This window comes from Heterocephalus glaber, unplaced genomic scaffold (assembly GCF_053883595.1).
Source record: "Heterocephalus glaber isolate CG9 unplaced genomic scaffold, H.glaber_assembly_v1.0 deba00001497, whole genome shotgun sequence".
Lineage (NCBI taxonomy): Eukaryota > Metazoa > Chordata > Mammalia > Rodentia > Bathyergidae > Heterocephalus > Heterocephalus glaber.
In genome coordinates, this window is record NW_028258320.1 from 66,401,845 (window position 1) to 66,424,880 (window position 23,036).

Sequence of the window (23,036 nt, forward strand, 5' to 3'; positions counted from 1 at the left end):
CTTTAATTTTAATGTGTTGTTAGGACCTCTTTAGAGAGATTGTACAAGTTATTAACAAGGTCCTCTGAGACAGGAGATGGGTAATTAACAAGACCTATGGAGATATAGTTTAGGTAATTAACAAGCTCTTAGGCACTGGACACAGGATAGCACAGAGCGAGTCCAATAGTTAAAGAGAACAGGTTGTTACGATATGATCAAATACAAGATAGAGTATATAAGTCCTCTGGAGGTTTCTGATAGGAAGGTATTAAGATTATATTCTAATGACCCCACTGTGTTAATTTTTGTGAATCAATATGTAAGCTTTTCAGTTTAACATTTAGGATAAAATTTGAGAGAATTATTGCTTTGTAAAACCAAAGGGCAGGGGAGATTGTTACATGTAGATTAATCATGTCTGTTAATTGTCACTAATGAATGTATATTGGAGAAAATTACATTGGACACACATAAATTGTATGACTGTCAATTGTTTTAAACATTTATTGTTCAGTGTGTTTTTTTCACTTGTGGCCTTTTGGCTAAAATTACTTGACCTTGTTCTCATCCTGAATTTAAAATGGTCAGCAGTCCAATAGGGACAAGATTTGGTAAAGTCAAAATCACTGGAGAGAAATACATATGAGTTAATTACAGTGTTAAAGAGAAATGTACAAATGTATACATTAATTATATATAATTATATATTAATATATTTATTAATTATAAATGTTTAAATATATAAACTCCTAAGTAGTTATTGAAATTTGCATTCTTGTGTTCAAATTTTAAAAAGTCAGAAGACTGCCCTGGTTCCTGTTTGGATTTTACCTATTAGCTCAAATTCCTCCAGTCAGTCTTCTATGCTACCCTCAAGACTGAGAGTTGATACTCCTACTTGGAAATATTTGATCTAGTTACTTCTGGTGTAAGTTTAATATTTCCAGGGTGTGAATCTTAAGTTTTGGTTCAGAAAACTCTCGCATTCAGCAGGCATTTCTTACAAACATATTCTAAAGATTAATAGTATAAAGAAAGCACTTGTAAGTCTACTAATTCTTTCCATGGCCACCTGTCTTACTGTGGCTACTGCAGTCCATCAGGATGATTTTCAAAAATTTTAACTCATAATCAGATGTTTTCATTGTCATTATTTTTGAATATTAGCCATATACAGTGGCTTCAGATTATTAAGATAAATCATCTTTGAGCTTATAGAAAAAAGTGTGTAAATAAATATAGGTCTTTTATGCTAAGGACTGGGTAATGTATGGAACTAGGAATCTGTGGACATTTTCAAATTGGGCCGTGATATGATTGGATCGACAACTTAGCCCTGGGCTAGCATGGAATACCTGTAGGGTAGGGGATAGGGAGGAGGACTCAGAACTCAGGCAGGAAAGCTAGTTAGGAAGTTACTACTGTTGAGATGGACTGGTGCAGGTCATAAGAGAACACCTTCCAAAAATAACTCCTGGGCTGAAATAAACAGAACTTGCCCATTCTCTTTTTGAGTGGGTAGGGTGATGGTGGGGTTCTGGTAAGGGAGAAGAAACAATTATTCCAATGGTATGTTTTAAATTCGATGAAGTGTAGTTTTAAAAGTTGCATTTTATTTAGCATGACACTATCAGGTTTATAGTCTTTGAATCAGAGTTGGGATTCTAGTCTTGATGGGGAGTTTGAATTTTTTGTTTTCGTTTGTTTTCATGAGGTGCTTTTTTGTTTTGGAGAATAGTAACTATTTTGAGTTGAGACTAGCATATTAATATCAAAACAGTAAAAGTTCTCAAAAGTTTGCTTTTCAGCACCATAACAAACTTTGGCTTCTTTGAACACAGAATGCAAATTTCAGTAACTACTTATGAATTTATACATTTAAAGTATTCTCTTTTTAACATTATAATTAATCCACATATTTCTCTCAGTGATTTTGATTTTACCACATCTTGTCCCTACTGGACTTCTTCTGTTAGTTTCTTACTAAGAGAATAGCTTGTATTTCTTATACACTTGGCCCTTATTTCTGTGTGCATCACTTCTTCAGGCCACCTGCTTGTGTGCTTAGAATATTTTCTTTTGGGCAGTGTGATTTTTTCCCCTATGATTTCTTTTTTTTTTTTAATGACAATAAAACTATACCTTTTGAAACATAGGCAGTGTTTCTGCATATTTAATTTATGGTAGGTAATGGTGCTATCTTGTGGCCAGGATGTTTTAAATAGTGCTAGTGATATAAAATAAAACAGTTGGGGCCTGGGATGTAGCTTGGCGGCACAGCGCTTGCCTGGCAAGTGTGAGTCCCTGAGTTCAATTCCCCATACCAAAAAAAGATAGATAAATAAATAAAATAAAGCAGTTGATTTGATAATGAAACAATTTTCCTTATATGTGTTTAATTCATCTCAAAAAATGTTAGGATCCAGACATTTGACATACGTTCTTGAACTTATATTTTAAAGGTGAATTATTGCTTTGATTGTTGTATTAAATGTTACTGTATAATTATAAATATTAAGATATTTGTTGTATATTAAATGTATACCACAGATATTTTATGTACTTATTTTAAGCTTAGAAATCTTCCTGATAATCTAGAACCAATATCACTTAAATAGCAATCACTTGCATCAGCTTGGTCTTCTTAGAATAGAACAATTCAAATGGCTTGTTCTTCTTTAGGGTTTAACAAATGTACATAAAGTTGCACTAAGGCTCAGAGTGGAGATTTGAAGGTGTTATTTATACTGTGCTAAAGTCCTAGCCATGCCAGCTATGCAGACAAGGATATGTAAGAAATGGTCAACATAGAACCTATGGTCAATGTAGAATGAATTGTGTTGGACATGTGGAGTTTGCTTTGGGAAAAGAGGAAAGAGCAATTCAATCTACTGACAAGTAGGAATGCTTTTTCAAGGAAGAACCCTTTGGGCTTGCTCTTGACCACTGAATTTGTTTTAAGTTGGAGAATGAGTCATTAGATACCCCATTTTAGTAAATAGCAAGAAAACTCATTTTAAAAAGTGGCGAGATACATTTTGAAGAAATATTTTATAAGTAGTGACTATGTACTGTTATATCATTAGCTCTTTACTAACAGCTGAGTTATTTCACCATTTCTTTTCTAGTTGGAGTTATTCGCTACATTCTATGTCTGTCATTCCCTGGCTGGTAGGTTCCTGAGGAGGCATGTTTGCTACTGTAGGCTACCAAGGAGCCAATTAGCGAGTGCCCTGCCGCAGCTCCACATTGAGTATAATGAACTCTTTGTTAAGGAGCCTGATATGGGAATGAGGTGTTCATGTTAATCACATATTTTGTTTATCAGAGGCATACAGTGTTTTTATTTCATATAGATTTTCAACTTCAGAGAAATTAATTGCCCAAAATTATTAAAAATGAAAGACTGAATATATTTAAGTTTTGATTCAGAGGTATGCTTGATTTACTTTTTCCCATGCAGTATTTTACAATGTAACATAATAATATAAATACTAATACAATATTCTAAAGGAAGTATAGGATAAGTATGAAGAGTTCAAATTTAGGAGTCAGGTCTGGGTTTGAGTCTGCATGACCTTGCTTATTAACCTTTCAAAGCCTTATTTTATTCCAGCTATAAAATGAGGATAACAGCCTTGGTGTAGAAGAGATTAAATAAGATGCATGTTTGACACAGTATAGTTGGAAATGGTTGCTTTTGGTATGACCTTATTACACATCATGTACATAACATAACAGTTGCTTTAAATTAGATGGAATTTTTCTTAGTAACAGTATATTCGTAACTTAAGAAAATCTTAGAATTTGTTCAAGAAGACGGTTCAAGCTATTCCAGTAAGAGAGATAAATGTTACTTATTTAAAGCTCTTTAGAACATTTCAGAGTCCCATTAAGGAAAAGGGTGCCTGCCTTAGGAAATTCACTCAAACACTGGTATTCTCTTCTAGCCAGGATTTGAAGGTGGACTCTTTGGTTTCTTTGTCAGTGAAAAGTACCCTCCTTCCTCTTTGTTTTTAACCAGGAGTTTGTAAGAACTGTTCAACTAAGTCTCTGGACTAAAGTTTCTTTAATATCCTGAAGTAATAGTAATTGTATTTTTAATGTTGTCATTCTGATTTTAAAAAATACTCCTCAAATATTTTAATGTTAAATATTCTTGGATTGTTATTAAGTTACTTTATGGAATGATGTCTCTTGCACTTACAGCCGTGAGTAGGATCTTAAAATGTCACTTCCATGGACCTGCTATCTTTAGACTACTAGATGGTATATGTAGGGTGACATTCTAAAATAAAGATGTTTGTTTTCAAACTTGATAGTAAGGAATTGACATTTTTGCCCTTAATTGTAAGTTTTTGTATTCCCCTTCTTTTCAAATAAGAACACTTCTGATGGTGTGATGCAAGGCATGCATAAGGCAAAAACTGTGTCTTTAAAACCAGATGCAAATAGATACAAAATATATAATTGATTGTGCTAATGGGTAGTACAGTTAGTAGTGCTGGTGGAGATAAATGTTACAGAAGGTTAAATGGGTAAACTTAGCCTAGGCATTATGGAAAGGATAAAATTAATAGTGTCTCAAAGGATGGATCTGTGAAAAGAGAGAGGAAAGGGCTTTGGTGAAGAGAAAAGTGAAATCTTAAGGGGCCGTACTGGACCCCGCCTGTCTAAAGATGCTAAAGGTTAGAGGTAGTGCTGGAGGTGGGACCTAATTACTGTGAACTTAGCGTAGCAGAATGATTGACTTGCACCTAATGTTGTAGAAAGTGTGAAGAATTTTCAGCATGTGAGTGCTCTGATGAAAGACTATTATTTTAGAACTCAGGACAACACTGCTATTATATACTTGGTTAGAAGAGACGTATGAACTCTAGGAACGTTAACAGAGAGGCTGTGTTTCTAAGTACAATTTCAGATTCAGAACAAACACTTTTTGCAGTGAAAAGTAATTTTAATTATGTAACTTATAGGAACAGGACAGTAGGGAAATTTTCTGGTGTAAGAAACTTGCAGATACTAAAATCGATTAAGGCTATATAGTCTTCAAATTAGGATGCTGTGTTTTAGCTGTTACTGAATAGTATTTTTTTTTCTCTTCATGAAGAAACTTTTAGAAAAAGTTGAGAGCTGTATAGTACAATGTAGTATAAAAATTTTTGGTAAAATTATTCACCTGTTTGTTAGGAAGGGTTAGAAAGTTTTAATTTTAAATAAAACAAATGTATTCTTTCCTAGAAGAAATAGATTTCCATAGCTCTGCTGAAACAAATCCTTGATTACTAAGCATGCTTTAAGCCCAGGGGGTTTCTCAGCTGGGAATGTGGAGGAGTGGAACCTCCCAGTCACCCCAGCAGCTTTGCTTCCAAAAAGAAGTTTGCATAGCAGTTTGTGGCTTGTTAACCAAGGCAGGGGCCCTGAGAAGTCTGGCTGATTTGAATCCTCCTTGAAAGCCTCCAGAGGTAGTAGGGCTGGAAACATGGGAGTTGGCTGGCTAAGTCCCTCTGCAGGTTGTTCTTGAGCAGCTGAGGCCTACCTGGTGACTAGAGCTTCTCTTCCAGAACGTGGGCTTGCCTCAAGCCCAGACAAAAGGGGCCAGCCAGATGAGGGTATCTTGGCCAAGGGTGTCGGGGGCCCTCTGGCCTCTTTTCCTGGTCCTTAGGAGCCCAGGGATGCCTGGCCTTTGCCCTCATGGAGGACTCACCTCTGCCCAGGCTGTCCTTAAACCTTCTCCTCCCAGACGCAGGAAGGCCAAGGCTGCTGGGTTGTCCTTGGTCTCATAGGTAGGTGGAGATTATACCAGTTCTGGCCCTGGCAAGGGGCTGGTACTTTGTTTTCATCACTCCTTTTCACTTCTGCTGTTTTGCTTTGAAATGAAAAGGACTTGATTTAAAAAAGAAAAAGTTAACTAGTGGATAATGTGGCAGATGGTAGGCCAGGGTCTACTCAGAGGAATGGGACAAACACAACATGACTTCCCAGTGTGGCAAAAGATTCTTTTTATATCAAGAGACACATGATTATATTATGGAATAAAATGCAAAGGTTCACTAGAATTTTTAAGTTCAACTTGAGATGTCAAAGAAATTTTATGCTTATTGCTAGATTTCTTCTCATGTATTAGGGGTACTAAAGAGAAAAAGTTTGAGAAGCTTAGTTCTAAAGGAATGGAATTTGGGATCCATAGGGCTGTGTTTAGAAATTTGTGAATTGTTTGGCTGTCTATATAATAATTACTATTCCTTTTCTTGACTAGGAGAAAACTGTAAGTTAAACTTGATTAAACATTATATGCTGGATGAAACGTGCCTTTATTTCATAGACATCCTTAAATCCTCCAGTGTTAAGGCTTCCTCTAACAATTTATACGATATGCTCTTACTCATTTTAGAAAAGCAGCCGGGTCTGAATTGGCTGTCCATATAGTCTTTGGTGTCACTGACCACAGTTTTTAATTGTCTTGCCTCTGAGATCTCATAAAAGATATCCTGTGAGAATATTAATAAGTAAATTACTGTTAATCCCCATAGACATTTATGTATTAGTTCTCTTTTGTCATTTGAGTGTTTCGTGTGCATGCCCAGTCCCAGGAGAGAGAAGATAGTATTTTACTCTGTAATATTATTTGATTTAGTCCTGAGTTCTTTGCCTTATTGAAAGAAACAAAAAAAGAAAGACAGACAGACATACACATCGAGTTTCACCTTGTCTCCTAAGCCCTGTTTGTATGTGTAAAAAATAACTGAAATGTGCTAACCATTGTATTTACTAGCTAGACTCTCCAGATAGTTCATTTTTTTAGAACTTTGGAAAGAGAATTATTAAACAACATTTAAAAAAATTCCTTTAGCCTGTAACCTCTATGGAAGAAGATATATGAAGTAAGATATATGAAAATAACTTAGGATTTACCAAAAGAATCTTATATTAATCTGTATTGTGGTCAAATGCCTAAATCGGGTAGACCTGATAGGTATGCTGGATAAACTGGCTGACTGAATTGATTTTTATTGTAAGTCCACCAATGTGAAAACTAATTTTAATTCTTACTGACAGTTATAAATATTGGAACAATTCTTCTGTCTTAAAAAGAAGTGAAAAACATTACATTAATGTACTCTCACATCTAGATCTAAGTAATTTTTGTTAAGCAGGAAGACAGTTTCTTTTGCTCTTTGGGGATTTGATATCTTGTTGGTTGAATTTGTATTGATCTACCTTTGATTTACTCTATCAACATTATTCCAGCATTTGCAGATTTTTATTAAATACTAGATGTTATTTAGCACCCACCTTTTATGTATCTGCCTTACCATAGACACTGTGTCAAATGTGAGAACTGAAAAGATTAATGAGATATGGTTCCTTTCTTTAAGTGGCTTCTAGTAAAAAGGAATGGGAAATCCCAGGGATGGGGATAGATAGAAGCCAGACCTTTTTACCTTATATTGGAGTTATACTTTGCATATAAAACATCTTCATACGCATTTCTTTTAACCTTTTTCTAATCTTAATTCTTTGAAATAGTAACATTTTTATTTATTACATTTTAACCACTTAAGGGTTTAACCTGAGCATCACTGGGGCAGCAAGTTTGTTTACATACTATCTTGAGCATTGCTTGAGACGTCGATTCTTGTATTGAATAAATTTGATAAAATTTTCATTTTTATATTTCCTTTATATTATTTTATAAAGATTAACAAAAAATATGCAGCTTTTGGTCATCCTGTATTTAAATAATTGGACTGTTAAGTGGTTAAAAAACATGACAGTTTGAGCAAGTTAGTAGTTTGTACCTGGGCACTGAGTGATAGGCAGTCAGTCTGGAAAGATAAATTGGGTTAAATCTAATGGACTTTGAAAACCAGACTTAAAACCATTTATTCGGGAGAAGGTAGAGACCAGATGTTTGACAGTTGGATATTGAGGTTAGATTAGAGCAGGAGAATGCCATAGTCAGCATCCTAGCCTAGATGGACAAGGGGAGGGGCAGACTGAAGAGGCTTTACTGTGTTCTAGGCAGGAGGCATTTGAACTTGTGATTAGAAAGACAGCTGTGCAGAGAGTCCCAGCACCCGGAAGGAAGCTCCCCCACTGCCATCCCAAGCTCCTAGGGCCGAGAAGGTGAGCCGCGTGGGTGCCAGAAGCACTCCCCCCCCCACCCCGCCCACCCGGTGGAAATGAGAAGACACATAAACAAGTCTCAAAAACAGACTTCTGGATCATCTACAGCAACCCCAAAGGGAAACGGGATGGAACAATCTGATACTCAACCACTTGGACTCTCTGAACTGGCAACAAAAGAGGATCTGGGAAAGATGAAATCAGAAATAATTACTCAGATAACAGCAAAGATTTTGCTCATGGTGCAAGACATGATTAATAAATCTAGAAGGCCAGGGATTTAGCTCAGTGGTTCCGGTGCCTGCCTCTCAAGTGCAAGATCCTGAGTTCGATCCCTGGTACCAAAAAAAATAAATCTAGAGAGGACACAGATAAAAAGATAGAGGATCTGAGGAACATGATGGAATCCCAACATAGGAAACAAATGGAATCCATAAAACAGATGCAAACAGATTTCCAGGAGATTAAAAACTCCATCGAAAGTCTGCGCAGCAGAATGAACCAATGTGAGGATAGAATTTCAGATATAGAAGAAAAGATTGCAATTAGTGACCAGGAAAAAAAAATTGCTTTAAAATTGGCAAGGAACACGAGAAATCAATCCAGCAGCTGCTAGACGATGCAAAGAAGAATAACATAAGACTGATTGGAGTCAGTGAAGAAAGAGGAGAGAGTGCAGATGACATAAAAAAACTTCACAGAAGAGATGTCAGAAAATTTCCCAAGGAGGGGGAAAGAACTTGACATACAGATAAGTGAGGCATATAGGACTCCAAATAGCCTTGATCAAAGTAAATCTACACATAGGCATATAATAGTTAGGATTCCAGAAATCCAACAGAAGAACAAAATTCTACAAGCAGTGAGAGAAAAGAAACAAATCACATACAAAGGAAAGCCCACCAGAAACACAGCAGACTTCTCAATGCAAACCCTCAAGGCAAGAAGAGCTTGGAGTGATGTATTTCAAGCCCTAAAGGAAAACAACCTCCAACCCAGATTGATGTACCCTGCAAAACTATCTTTCAAAATTGATGGAGAAATAAGATACTTTCATGATAAAGAGCACCTCAGGAACTTCATGAATATCAAACTGGCACTCCAAAAAATTTTGGACAATACCGTAGGAAAAGACAATGAGGATCACAACCCCAGGAAACCCAGCAGAATGAATCCACTGGGCGTGACAAATTAAATGCAAAGGGGGAGAATCCAACAAAAAGAAAAAGTCATGACAAGGCTTTTAAAACTTTTAACTTCATCTCCCTAATGAGTGTATAATTCAATCTTGTTATTGTACTGATTAGTATTTTTCTGATTCTAGAATTGCACACCATTCCTTGTGTTATACTGGCTATTTATCATCTTATGTCTACATTTTAATTGGGTTGTGTATTAATGAGCTGTAAGAATTCTTTATATATTCTGGTCATAGGTTATATGCATTGTAAATATGGTCTGTTTAAGGACTACTTTTCATTTCAATGATGTCATTTAAAGTTCTAAATTTTGATGGAATCTCATTTATCATTTTTTTTCTTTTATACATCATGTCTTTTGTATCCTAGGTAGTTCTTGCCTACCCTGAATTCATAAACATTTTCCCTTATAATTTCTTCTTAAAGTTTTATACTTTTAGGCTTTCATATTTAGGTTCATAGATCCCTTCAAGTTATTTTTATGTATGGAAATAAAGGGTTGAGGTTAATATTTTATATACGGATACCAGATGTTCTAGTGCCGTTTGCTGAAAACACTATCTCTTCCTCGGCTCTTGAATTGAGTTTATATTCTATAAAATGCTAATGTTAAATAATCTTTCAAAACTCAGTGGACCATATATGTGTGGTTCTATTTCTAGATTCTCTGTTTTATTCCAATGATGTATATGTCTTTCCTTACATCAACACTGCCTTGATTACTGTACCTTTAGAAGTCTTAAAATTAGGTACTAAACGTCTTCCAACACTTTTTTTTTTTTTTTAACTTTTCTAGGTCCTTTGTACCCCTACATAACTTTTAAATTTCAATATCCAATTCTTCATTTATAGCAAGTATACATAGACCTGAATTTTTATATATACCTTGTGTTTTCTAATCCTGCTAAATTCAAATACAAGTTCTAGGGGTTCCTAGAGATTTCTTAGTATTTTCTCTGTAGATGATCATTTCATCTACATATAAAGATTTTGCTTCTGCCGTGCCAATCCTATCCTAATTGTGTCATTTTATTGCCAGACTATTTGGGTGGGGACTAGGTTTCAAAGTTTAATGGACAGATAAAGAGTAAGCACATCTGCCCTTGTTCCCCACCTTAAGGAGAAAGCATTGTATCTTCTCCATTCATATAAGGCATTCTCGCTGGAAGTATGGAGTACATGTCTTTAATCTGTTGAGAAGTTTCTGTTCTACTTCTAGTCTCCTGATAGCTTTTACCATGAACAGCTGTAGAATTTAGGCCAGTACTTTTTCTCCAACTAGTGACAGGATCATATGGCTTTTTCCTTTCCTCTGTTAAAATGATGACTTTTGGGGGTGGATCTTCCAATGCTGAACCAACACTGCCATCCCTATAACAAAACCACTTTCTACATTCTGCCAGATCTGACTTCTAAGAGTTTGTTTTGTCAAACAAATTTCTATCTATGTTCGTACTTTTTTCTTCTATTATCTTTATCCAGTTTTAGGATTAGCACAATGTTGAGTTCCTAAAATGAGGGGAGAAGTGTTCCTTCTTCTTTCTGCTTTAATTGTTTGATGTAATTTATCAGTTAAAATGTATATGAGCCTGCTGTTGTCATATAGGTAGGTTTTCAAGCTAGGAATATACTTTCTTTAATAGGTGCTATTCAAATTTTATATTTCCTCCAGAGTTAGTTTCGTTAATTTGTCTTCCAAGGTACTTCTTAGAAGTTGTCAAATTTATTTCCAAACATTTTTGAAATATGCTTTCTATATCCTTTTAAGTTCTGTAAAATCTGTGGTAATGTCTCCTAGATCTTAATATTGTAATTTAAAAAATGTATAATTGATATTGTGTAACAGGAAGAAAAGATCTAAAGGAGCAGGGGAAGTGGGAGGGGTAGGGGAAAGGAAAAAAGGGAAAAGAAAACATATGAGAAAAGTAAAAAAATGGAAACAAAGTCTTTGCAGATGGGGAAGGGTAGAGGGGGTGAAGGGAGGGCAGGGGAAGGGGAAAAAAATAAGAAGCAAGAGACTCATGTAATGGTACAAGATCCCAATGATGAATGTAACAGTATTTTATACTTAATCTTAGCCAAAAGGCCGAGATGCAATTGTAACTGTATTTTATACCGAAAATGTACCAATAAACTTAATGAGAAAAAAAAAAAAGAAAGATGGCTGTGCAGATAAGAAGCAGGAAGGTAGTGAGAGGTCCAGGCCTGAAGCTGAATGGGGGAGTTGATTTATAAGGCATGCATGCCGAACAGTGGGATGCAGGGTGTCTCTGTTGCTTCGCTTTGGGGGTGCAGGAAGCTGGTTGCTTTAGGAGGAAGAAACCAGCAGAACTGATCTAAAAGATGAGATGTTGACTGGTTTGGTAGACATTCATTTTGAGGTGTGGGTAGGATTCTTGGTCTGAGGCTTCTTTGTAAGCATGGCATTAAAAAGAATAAAGAGATAGTGGTTGAAAGGAAAAGATTTAGTAGCTATCCATCCCATATACCAGTGGCAGTTGAAGTAGTATGAGAAAGTGAAATCCCAAGGTAGTGAAAGGTCTGAAAGTAACCTTAAGAAACATCCAGTGTTTCTGACCTCAGAGTAATCAGGAAGATGACAAAGAAGGGACTATTTGTGAACACTGGAGAAATGTGGTTACCAGGTATCACAGCAAGAGTCTTAGAAAGAAGGAACAGTCATGGATATGAAATGGAGCAGAGAGGTTGAACAGAGGGAGGTGATTGCCTTAGTAAAACGTGTTTGTTGGTGACTTTCATCAAAGACACGGAGCTGCTGGTGGTGGAAATGTGTGTAGGATTACAGAGTGTGAGTAGAAGTAACAAAGCCAGGATTACTTGGGGTCGCTTAGAGATTGTCAAAATCAAGTTGGTAGAAAGTCTAAGAGCTAATGGGCAATAAATATGGTCCTCTGAGAGAGGTGAGTGAATACAAGTCGTCTGGGAGGCAATTGGGATGACGGAGTGGAGAATCAGAGAGGGCCATCAGTCAGGTGGGATTTTGAGTGCAGAAGAGATTTTTACGGTGAGTTATTGTACCCTACCTTACTGATTCCTTTGGAAACATTCTCAAAAACACTGTTTGTGAAGTGTGTTATAAATTGTTAGGCAGTGTAACTATGAGGTGACATTATTCAAATCCAGGTCCCTTCAGGTAGTTACACCACTTTAAAGGTGCAGGAGGAATGAATCTTTAAAGATACAGTCCTAATTTGGAAATAATTTTGAATACAAAGTCCTCTAGCCCTATGAATGTAAAAAATGTTAAATCAAGACTAGGAGGTTTTCTTGTGGCTATCGGTGAATTATCATTTATAAAGTGAATATATATATGTTTTGAGAAGAAAAATGAAATAATGTTCAAATAAGTAGTTATGGAGTATAAGCTAGAAGCTGAACATTTTTGTTTCTTTCCGATAGAGAAACCGAACCAACTTGTATTTTAATTGTTTTAAATAATTAAGTGAATAGTTTGCGCCTTGTGTTGTATCAGTTGCGTCCAGCAGGAAACAAATGACACTCAAAATGGATAGTTGAAGTTAAGAGGTATGTCCAGGATTAAGGGCATCAAGAAGGGCCTAGAAAGTGCCACCAAGCTTAGTTATAAGGAACAGCAACTCACAGCCTGTTCCACACAGAGGGCCCGAGCAGGAGTGGGGCCCGGGAGGGGAATCCATATCTGTCTCCCCTCCTCAGTGCCCTGGTTCCTTGGAGCTGCCTGTCAGTGCTGGAGCCGAAGGAAGCCACTGGGCCAGGGAACTAGGCTGAGGCACTGCCCAGAGATTAGCCTCCTGGGGTAAGGGAGGAGCAGAATGGAACAGGAAGAGCAAACAAGAAATACTGAGGATGGTTATTTCAAGTCCTGCATTGTTCTATGTCTTTAACACTAAGATTTAACCAGTTCTGGTTGGAAGAATCCTCAGAAAATTGCACTGGGCTCCTTGAAACTCTCCAAGGAACTCACTGGATTGCACAGCTTAGAATCTGCATGGGGGAAGAAGAAAGTATATGGCTCAAGAGCTTGAAGTGTAGAGTGTGGGTGCCTTTCTTTCATCTTTACTCTGCTGTTTGTGTTACCCTGGGTAAGCTTCTTGGCTTCTCTGTACCCATTTTCTCATCAATAAGTAGTTTAAAAAACAGCACTCATTTCATAAAATTCTTAAGGACTAAGTAAGCTAACATGTAAAGGGCTCGCTCAGAAAGGCACCTGGTACTATGGGTAAGGTCCAGTAAGTACCTGTGGATGTTAACACCAGTGACATTATTCTGTTCTTCATTGTAGATGACATATAAAACTAGAAATGTGGTATTTCTCTCCCTCTTTTCCAACTCCTTAGAAGGTTTTGTGTTACGTTGCATTTCTCAAATATACTACCTTCTTCCACCCGTCTTTGTCACTGTTGGGAAGCTCCTACTGTCTCAGTTAAACAAGACCAATAGGGTGCTGTCCTTTGAAAATAATCAATGTCAGAAGTTCTCTTGTGATACTTTAAGTTATATATTTATTTCCCATACATAATAAGGAATTGAATAAAGTTAGAGCAAGTTACTCCTCTCATTCCCACCTTCTATTTTCTTGCCTCCCCCCACCAGGTGGCACTCCTCTGGGTTTTACAGTTTGAATTCACTTATTAAATACAAAAGGGGTTAAGCTTTAGTCAAGATAGACTTTGCTTGGGGATCGAACTCGGGACCTTGCACATGTGAGGCAGGCGGCAGAACCACTGAGCTAAATCCCCAGCCCTACTTTGCTTTCTAATTTCACAGTACTGGGGTTTGGAAAGAGCCATTATGGAAGGAGCAATGGTACCCTACTCAGACTTGTTTGCAAATGCCTCTAGAAGGCTTAAGTACAGTTATATGCCTTCCCATTCAGAGATTTAACATCTTACAGCTAAGAAGTTAACACAGTAAGCGTTGCTCAGAGTAGCACTGTTAAACAGTTTTGATAGATCTTTGTTCTTTCCTGTGTTTTTATCTTCACAAGTATTTTATACTTTCTCATTCTGAATAGTCTCTTCCCTTTCTTAAGTGTTTTTGTTCTAAAAGAGTACATACATGTTTAAAAAAAAGAAAAAAAACACTTTGCTGTCAGATGCCCTAGTGATTACTGCAGTGATCAGTTTCTCACTTTATAGATTAGTTATTCTGATCTATATAATGGAAGACTAATCCATAGCACAAATTGAAAGACAATTTAAATTTCTTACCTGTTTACCTCTTGTTTATTCACTATTCATTCTAACTTTGGGATAAATAAATATGTGATATTATAGAAAAAATACAAATGATTGCTAGAGTAATAATTGAAAACTATTAATTTTAAATCTTAGAATTAGAGTTTACTTGGAAATATTCTTTAAAATTTGGAAATATCATAAAATTAAAAATTCAGGCTTTTGCCCAAAACCTTCAGAATGTTAAGGTCAATTTAAAATATTTTTAAAATATTAACTTAAAGTAGTTTCATCAGTTTAAAAGTTACTTTAAGATCCTCTGCCTCCTTCAGACTTCATTTCTGACTTCTAAAATTAAACTTCTGAAATTCTGGAATCTCAATTTATATAAACTTCTTTTTTCAATATGAGCATATCTGAGTATTTTATACCTGATGCAAAACACCATTTCCCTTAACCTGTCAGCAGCTCAATTGAGCAGTCAGACTGTATTATTCGATATCTCGTCTAACATGAGGACAGCAGTCCAAAGAGAAAGATATCACAAATTGGTGCCACACTTCGATAAATAGAGGCATTTTATTTTTCACCAAGCTAATTCAATCCAGTTCAGTTAACTCTTTTTTTCCCCCGTAAGGACACATCAAAAAAGGCAGCCATGAATGACTGAGTTTGTCATGTGTTTGACACGTCAATGTGTGAGTATAAAGCAGACCACAAGGGAGGGGATCGGCCTTTGGAACTCAGACAATACCCATTACAAGAGCTTCACGCAGACAACACTGGGCTGAGCTGGGCATCTCAGCTCACTCACACACTCAGGTACAATGGAAAAGGGCTGGGTCCGCTGCCCCAATGCCCTTCCCTTCACAGTAGTTGCAGCCTTTTAAACGTAACCATTCTTAAGAATTTTCAGTTGGTCATTGAGTTTCATTTTACTTTCCTAAGTGAAAGTGATTGGTCACTATGTATTAGGTTTGCGATGTTCTAAAAGCCTGTTCCTGAAAAACCCTTACTACACAATTGTAGAATCCTTTAGACATATATTGGAATTTATACAATCATAATATTGTTCATTGTCAAGGATGTAATGGGATGGATTGTGCCCCCCCTAAGTGTTTATGAGAGGTTAACATTGTCAAAAAATTGCCCATTGCTCTGTGGATGAGGTCCAAGATCCTCTTTGGCCTCAGAACCTTCAGAGGCTCCTTCCCCCAACTGCTGCTATTCTAGTCTCCTCATATCCTGCCCTGATGGCTCTGCCCAGCAGTCCCAGACCACGCCAGATGATCTGCAGAGCTCTCCTTGTCCTCTAGCCTACCAAGTCTGCCTTTCCCACTTGAACCCAGGGCCTTATGCATGTTAGGCAAGCACTTATCACTGAGCTATATCCCCAGCCCCTTTCTGTAACTTCAGATCCTACTTGTTCCATGAAGTAGGCCCTGTTTGCTGAATTGCTATAATAGAACATTGCTTTTCTCTATATGCTCTAAAAATGGAATTATGAAGAGTGCTCTCCTCTGCTTCCCCCAAGTGCAGCTCTGCCGAATGCTTTCCCACCACAAAATGATATTGCCCGATCAGTTTATGTGGCCTCTTGGTTCAGGGCTTCAGCTGTACAACCAGTGTTCATGAAGATCTGTATATAGAGAAAGGGACTAGTCCTGTGTATGTCACACATAGCAGGACAGATTCTAAAGGCAGACAGCTCTAGTCACCTGTGGAAGGACCACACACAAGTCACCCAACCTCTCTGCGACTTGCTCCTGTGTTTTTAAAATGAAGGTACTAAAGATAAAGCAATACAGAGCCATGTGACCCCTGTAATGGTCAGGATGTCTTAATTTTGGTAAAATGCTTGAAACAGTGTCTGGTAGGGTGCTACATAATGTTTATTACATGTTTATTGCTATTATAACTGATGTTACAGTGTAATTACATGTTTATTGAACATGTCCTATCCACTAGTCACTATTCTGTGTTTTGCATATTAACTTGTTTAATCATCATACTTTTGCCACCTCATTTTACAGTGAAGGAATAAGACAATAAATGTTAAGTAATTCCCTCAAGTTTACACAACAATATAAGGCAGAACTAGGATTTGCATGCATACTGCCTGGCTCCAGGACCTTCAGTCACTTCTCTGCTTGTGAGCTCCTTGGTGTTCTGATAGATGTGGGTGTAAATCCTTTTCCTTGAGAATATCAGTCAAGTAGAAAAGAATGTACCAGAATGTGTTTCTTGACCTATTAGAACCATGTTCTGAGATAATGGACCAAGAAGAGCTTAGTCCTGCTGGATGCCTCTTGACTGTCTTGGATTGGAAATCACGTGTGTCAGCAGCTGCCGCCACTGCACTCTTGGCCAAGGTGGACTGTGTGATATCTTTCTGGGTTTTGTTTTTGTTGTTTTCTTTTCAGCCACTCTTTGATCAGGCTCTTTTGGCTTTGCGGTATGGTGATACTAGTCCTAGAGCAGGTAGAACACCATAGAGATGGTGAGATACAGGGAATGAGAAAAGGTGGCAGCCACATGAACTTGGAAACGGTGCCTTTGTAGGTATTTAAGCATGCTTCACTCTTGTCTGTTGTGTCACCCGCTCCACTGAAGTACTAAATTCATCAACAGGATCTCTACCTAGAGAAGGTCAGCAACCAGTTCTTGGAAGCTGATACTACAGATCTTAGTCATAACAAATGAAACTTCGGCTGTGTGGCAGTCTCTTGATGTGGTTCTACATGCATATGTGCCTTGTAGATTTTGCACCTTAGGATATATATACTTGTAATTACAAATATTTTCCAGCTAGGATATCCAGTATCCATACTCTCTGTCACATAATCAAAAGTTTCATAAGTGAATTTTTAAAATCTTCAAAGGATTCCAGGTTTTTTTGCTGATAATATGCAAATAATGAAAAAATACATATCTTACAGTAAGTCTTTTCTTGTGTATGTGGAATAAAAAGGCTTGTAGGACAGTAATGCTTTGTAGCAGTTCTGCAGCTAATACTCTTGAGTGCTGGGTAAAAGTTAAACTTGAAGAGCACTGATGAAATATTTACTCATCAAATGGCTTTGAAGTTGAGCTTCTTTTGGGTTATAGTCCCGATCCTAATGGACATGTTTCAAAGACAGAAATGGTTATAGCATTCAGCTGTGGTGTTTTCTTATTCTCTGTATGGAAGAAATCTGTTTTGCTTTGCTCTGTTTCAGTGTTTAAATTTTGAAAGCTGGCTACTTAGAAATCACATTAATGACAGAAATGGTTCATGCCAATCTGAATTCATTTTCATTGATAGGGTAATGTTTCATAGTTAAATTTTCTAATACCTCAAGGATTTTCAACAAAGAGTGCTTTAACACTTCTATTATTTCCAAACCTTAATTTGCTTAAGCCTCCGTAGTTTTATAACAAGTTGTAGGGTGAATTAGTGTGTATGTAAAATGAATAATGTTATAAAAACTAGTTTTATAAAGTTTCTTGTTGAGTAAAATCACTATGTTTAAAGATATTTAGAACCTACATATTTAGAACCTACATATTTAGATGTAATATTCTTCAATTCTGATGATAAAGAGTTTTTCTTTACATTTTAAAATTGTAGCTACTCTAAGAATGTTGAGTGAATGCAGTTTTTCTTTTACATCTTGGATTCAATTTCACTTCTCTAAGTTTGGACTTCAAAAATTTTTATTGCAGTGTTGGTTAAGAATTTTCTAATGTTGTGTTTTCTTCCATGTGGATTATGACACACTTTCAATGTTTATATTTGTTTTATTACTTAGTTTTCATATGGATCCGACAAGCAGTGAAGACCACAGGAAAATCCCGGTAAGTTGCTGAGGAGTTAAAGACTTACCAAAGAACAAGCTGGTCTTCTCTTAGGCACTCAATCCCCAGAATACCCTCTCTCTTTGAATACTTCAGTTACCAAAGTATTGTGTATCAACTTGAGTTTTGGGGAGCAAGAGAGAAAGTGAAATTCAGCCTTTGCTTTAGTATACCAGAGGGTGTAGCTTCTGCATATGACCAGTGGAAGTTCAAGCAAACCGTTATAACTGAAGCAATTTAGAATTATAGATTTGGTTTGCAGTCCTTGAGCAACTAGTACGAAACAGTATGTTATACATTTTAGTTACACATTAAGAGCACATGGAAAAAAAAAAAGAGCACATGGAGAAGACTGATTGTTGTTGGTGGTGGAATGAAGACTGCAAAAAGAATAAAGCTGCTTGTTAACATTGAACAATCGGAAAAGCAGCCTAGCAAGAGACCTAGCTAACCAGGAAAGTGTTTGAAAAAAATAGAAAAACAAATACTTTAGGACATTTACTTTCCCAGTCAGAACAAAACCATATACTGTGTATTACTAGGATTGGCAAGCGACCAGCCAGATCAACTCACGTAATTTCCAAGAGTCATTTTGCTATCTTAACTTCATTTTTATTGTTATCTGAAGTCCAGGGTTGGATTTCAGAGTTCTGTTGCATCTGCAGTCAATTCTAAATATATTAAACCTAGATAATAAGTTACTTTACAAAAATATGGGCAAATGTTCTTAGTAGAAAACTAAATTCTCACTGAAAAACAGAAATAGAGCCTTTATTTCAAGAGCCTTGTGGTTGCTGTTTCAACCATCTGTCCTTAATGTGTGTGATCCAGATGTATAATGTGAATTTTTGAAGCGATCACATATCATGAGTTTCTATGATGTGATATGCCTAAAAGAAGTAGAGGTGGAGTTAGAATTCACCATATAAATTTAAATGCAGTTGTCTGTCTTTTAAATTGTAGAAAACATTGTAGAAGCACTGGACTTTGTACGATGTTTTTGCTGTTTTATGTAAATGATTTGTGAGTTTTGATGTTTCATAAATACTGAAGTCTTTATAATACGGCAGTCTGGCAAGAAATGTCAGAATATATGAAGTCAGCCTTTGATCAGATAGTAAAATGAATTCTGTCAGGCGGTTACTTAATCTCAGACAAAATGCAACATCAAAAAATTGATTTAATATGTAGCCATTGTTCATTAACCTTAATTACAATTTCTATGTGCTTGTAAATGTACTTTTCCAAATCTTGCAATTTATTGCTATAAAAGCATCCTTAGAAATCTTTAAAGAAATAAAATGTGAAAATTGTTTTAGTTAAAGGATTTAAAGGTGATAAAAGAGTCCGTGATGTGTGATTATTTTTCTCTGGAATACTAACTATCCTAAATGACAGTTAAAGGATTACTAGGTGTTGTTAATTTACTGCAAGACACAATTAAGATGAGAAAGCTCATCCTTACACTGACTGTTATTGAGGAAAAGTATTTGAACAATTTTTATGTTGGAGATTGTAAGATATTTGAAGTAATTTACATTAAGTTCTCCAGTAATAGCCATCCACCAAGTTATTTTCTCCTCTTCTGGACGTAGTATTTTGTAATTAAGTTTGTATGTCGTCTCTGCTGGTGCCAACACCTGTCGGTGAAGGCGCGGTGTTTAAGCAGGAGCAGTAGCCAGTTGAAAGGGCAGTGTGAGCTCTTTAAGGCCTAATTAAGAACTGAAAGGGAGATGAAGGGAGGAGGACAAAAGATGTGAAAGTAGCTGAGATGATATTCCCAGAGCAAAGTTCCTCATTAGAACAATAATGAGATGATCAGAGAATGCCAAGCCTTCATCTTCTCCCTCTCTCTCCCCTCTAGTTGCCTTGGATGTCAGTTAGTGCCCCACCAATATTTGGTTGCCAGGACAACCTTTCTTTAAATCTTCAGTTATTTTGAGTCCTGATAATTTGCTTTTGTTTAAATTTAAATATTGTAAAAAATGTATATTTCCTATCTTAAAAGGCTAGATTATGTGTAAATTAAAAATAGATCACTAGTAATTTTGTTTTATGCAGAACTCTGTTATTTAAAATTCTGATTAAAAAACTTCATGTGGTAATTCTGCTGTTCTCTCGCTAGCCCCATTTTCTTGTATCTGCATATGGACAGTTTTTAGCAGAGGTGGAATAGGAATGAGACAGGATTAGTTGTGAAAAGGGAAAGAAAAGAAAAATGTACATTAAATTTCAAAATGAGACATCTTAAAAACATATGTGCTGACTATATGGAGCGCTATAGGAAAAAATACTGAGTACTTAAGAGCGTCATTTTGAGTTGTGTTTGGTCTTTACCCAGTTTGGAAATTTCTCAGTTTTCAAAAATTTTCCAAGAACAATAGTAAATGTATCTTGAAAAAACAGTTTTTTTATATTTCCCCAAGAATTTTCCTCTTTAAGCAAACTAATTTTTATAACCAGGAAATAGTTTTCTATTGTTTACATTAGTCAATAGTAATCTTTATATTATTTTCTTTGGATTTGCATTAACAAACAGAAGGTATATATTTTTTGAGTAGATCTGTCAGTGTAAGAATCTTATGGCTAAAATTAGAAGGTTTATATGGTTTTCAAATATTAAAATCTGGAGCCAAGCCTGGAACTGTTTTTAATTATATTATATTCTTTTCCAGAATATAGTTTATAGTACATGTGTTTCTAAGATGTTTTCCTGCCCAGAGACTTGATGCTGAGATTCAGGATAAAATTGTCACATTAAAAGACAAAGGGAAATATTACTGAAAAGAACAGACATGTATTTTCAGAAAATCTACATGTCACTAAGTACAGTATTAGGTCATTGTGAGGGGACAAAGACAGTGTATCAGTATATTCTCAGTGATGGCTCTAAAGTGTTGGGCAGCATTTTGAGATAGTATATTACTTTGACAGATTGTTAGATTGATTTATATTATGACATTAACTTAGGCTAATTATATCAAAATGAATAACTTGACATCTTTGATCTTCATTGTCTTTAGAGAAAAGTTAAAAATTTTTAACTGCATTAACCATTATTACTTATATGATGTTTAATATAACAGTGCAAATGATTTTTTAACTGTATATCACTTAATTACTTTGGAAAAATCAATTCATTTATGTATAATTTCATTAAATTAGAGACCGGAACAGATGCTGTTATTATGTTAAATTAAGAAAAAACATAAAGCAGTCAACCAATCAGTAACATATCTCATTTATTTTAATTTCATTAATCCCTTCAGTTCTTACAAGAGCTCCCATTTTTTAGTAAATATTTTATTAGAAAAATAAAATCACAGTAGTTGGGACAATTACTTTTAAAAATGCAGTCCAGGGCCGGGGATTTAGCTCAATGGTTCCGCTGCCTGCCTCGCAGGTGCAAAGTCCTGAGTTCCATCCCCAGAACCAAAAAGAAAAATGCAGTTCAGAAAAATCACTTGGTAGACTACAAAATATGAATGAATGAGAGTTGAAAGAGACCGTAGAGACGATCTCATTTATCAGATAAAAGCTTAAATTGATTGCCAATTCAAATATGTGCGATATTACTTGGGTTTAAGAAGAAACTTTTAACATAATCTTTGACAAATTTAAAAAATATAGTTATCTCCATGGTATATCTTGTCTTTCCTAGGAAATTATCATATATAATAAGTGCTTTATGAAAATATAATTAAGACATTTATAAAGTTATATACCTCTAAACTACTCATGAACAGTTAAATAAACCAGTAACTGTGTGTATGTAAGCTTAATTGATCTGAAAGAGAAGAGAACAGAAAGCCAACACTTACCCTGGAATTGTCATTTAATGGTTTTAGAGCACAGTTTGAAATGTTTTCATGAACAAAAATAGTATTAACTCACAAAGTTACATTTTTTCTAGTTTTTAATGCCAAAATACAATGAGTAGTTTTAAATATATCTTATAGAATTTACACTCATGTCCTTTTAATACTTCCTCTATTCATTCTTATTAACTCTTGTGTTCAATATTTCAGTCGCCCTGAAACTAATCTCACTCAACTCATCCAAATGATCTTACCCATTCTTGCCATTTGGATTTTCCTAGAACATAGTTTTAGTCATATCATTGCTGTTTAGAAACCTTCAGTGGTTTCTCATTTCCCATTGCAAACAGTCTAAAACTCCTTAGCATAGCTGTCAGCATCCTCAGTGGTTGGTTGGAACCTTCCATTTAATGCCTCTGCTTCCTGTTTTTCACTTCATTTTCCAGTCATTCTCTGTGATAGCCATTCTCCACTGTGCCGAGGGCTCTGATTCCCAATTGAACAAGCAGGCCCCATTGCTTGAGATGCCCATTGTGCATTTCTGCTTGCAGAGTCCCTGGTGGCCTAGTGCAAGCTCGTTCTCTCCACAAAGCCTGAGAGCTTCTAAGGAGTGGGAGAAGGTTTTCAGTTCTGAGTTTGTTGGTTTATCCTGGACAAAGGAGTGTGCTTCAGTGACCCTAGTATCAAATTGGTATCTGAACATTAGCTTCTATTTCTCTGGTGCTGCCACAGTCATGGGCTCTGGGGTGGGAACGCCTGGTGAAGAGCTCAGCTGTGGCCTTCCCAGTGATGAGTCCTAGAGCCATAGCAGAGTCACAGCAGACACGGAGCATGGAGAAAGGTGTTTCATGTCTGTGGCGGAAGGGTCTTTGTGTAGCAACCGTCCCCATTCC

The 23,036-nt window shown here is 36.2% G+C and overlaps 1 protein-coding gene across 1 annotated transcript in view; it reads left to right on the forward strand.

Annotated features, from left to right (window-relative positions):
• The window catches only part of Rab11fip2 (RAB11 family interacting protein 2), a 40,729-nt gene that overhangs the window by 15,382 nt on the left and 2,311 nt on the right, over window positions 1-23,036 (forward strand). The window contains exon 4 of the mRNA XM_004838845.4: window positions 18,280-18,325. Coding sequence (XP_004838902.1) covers window positions 18,280-18,325 — 46 coding nt within the window. The remainder of the gene's footprint in view (window positions 1-18,279; window positions 18,326-23,036) is intronic.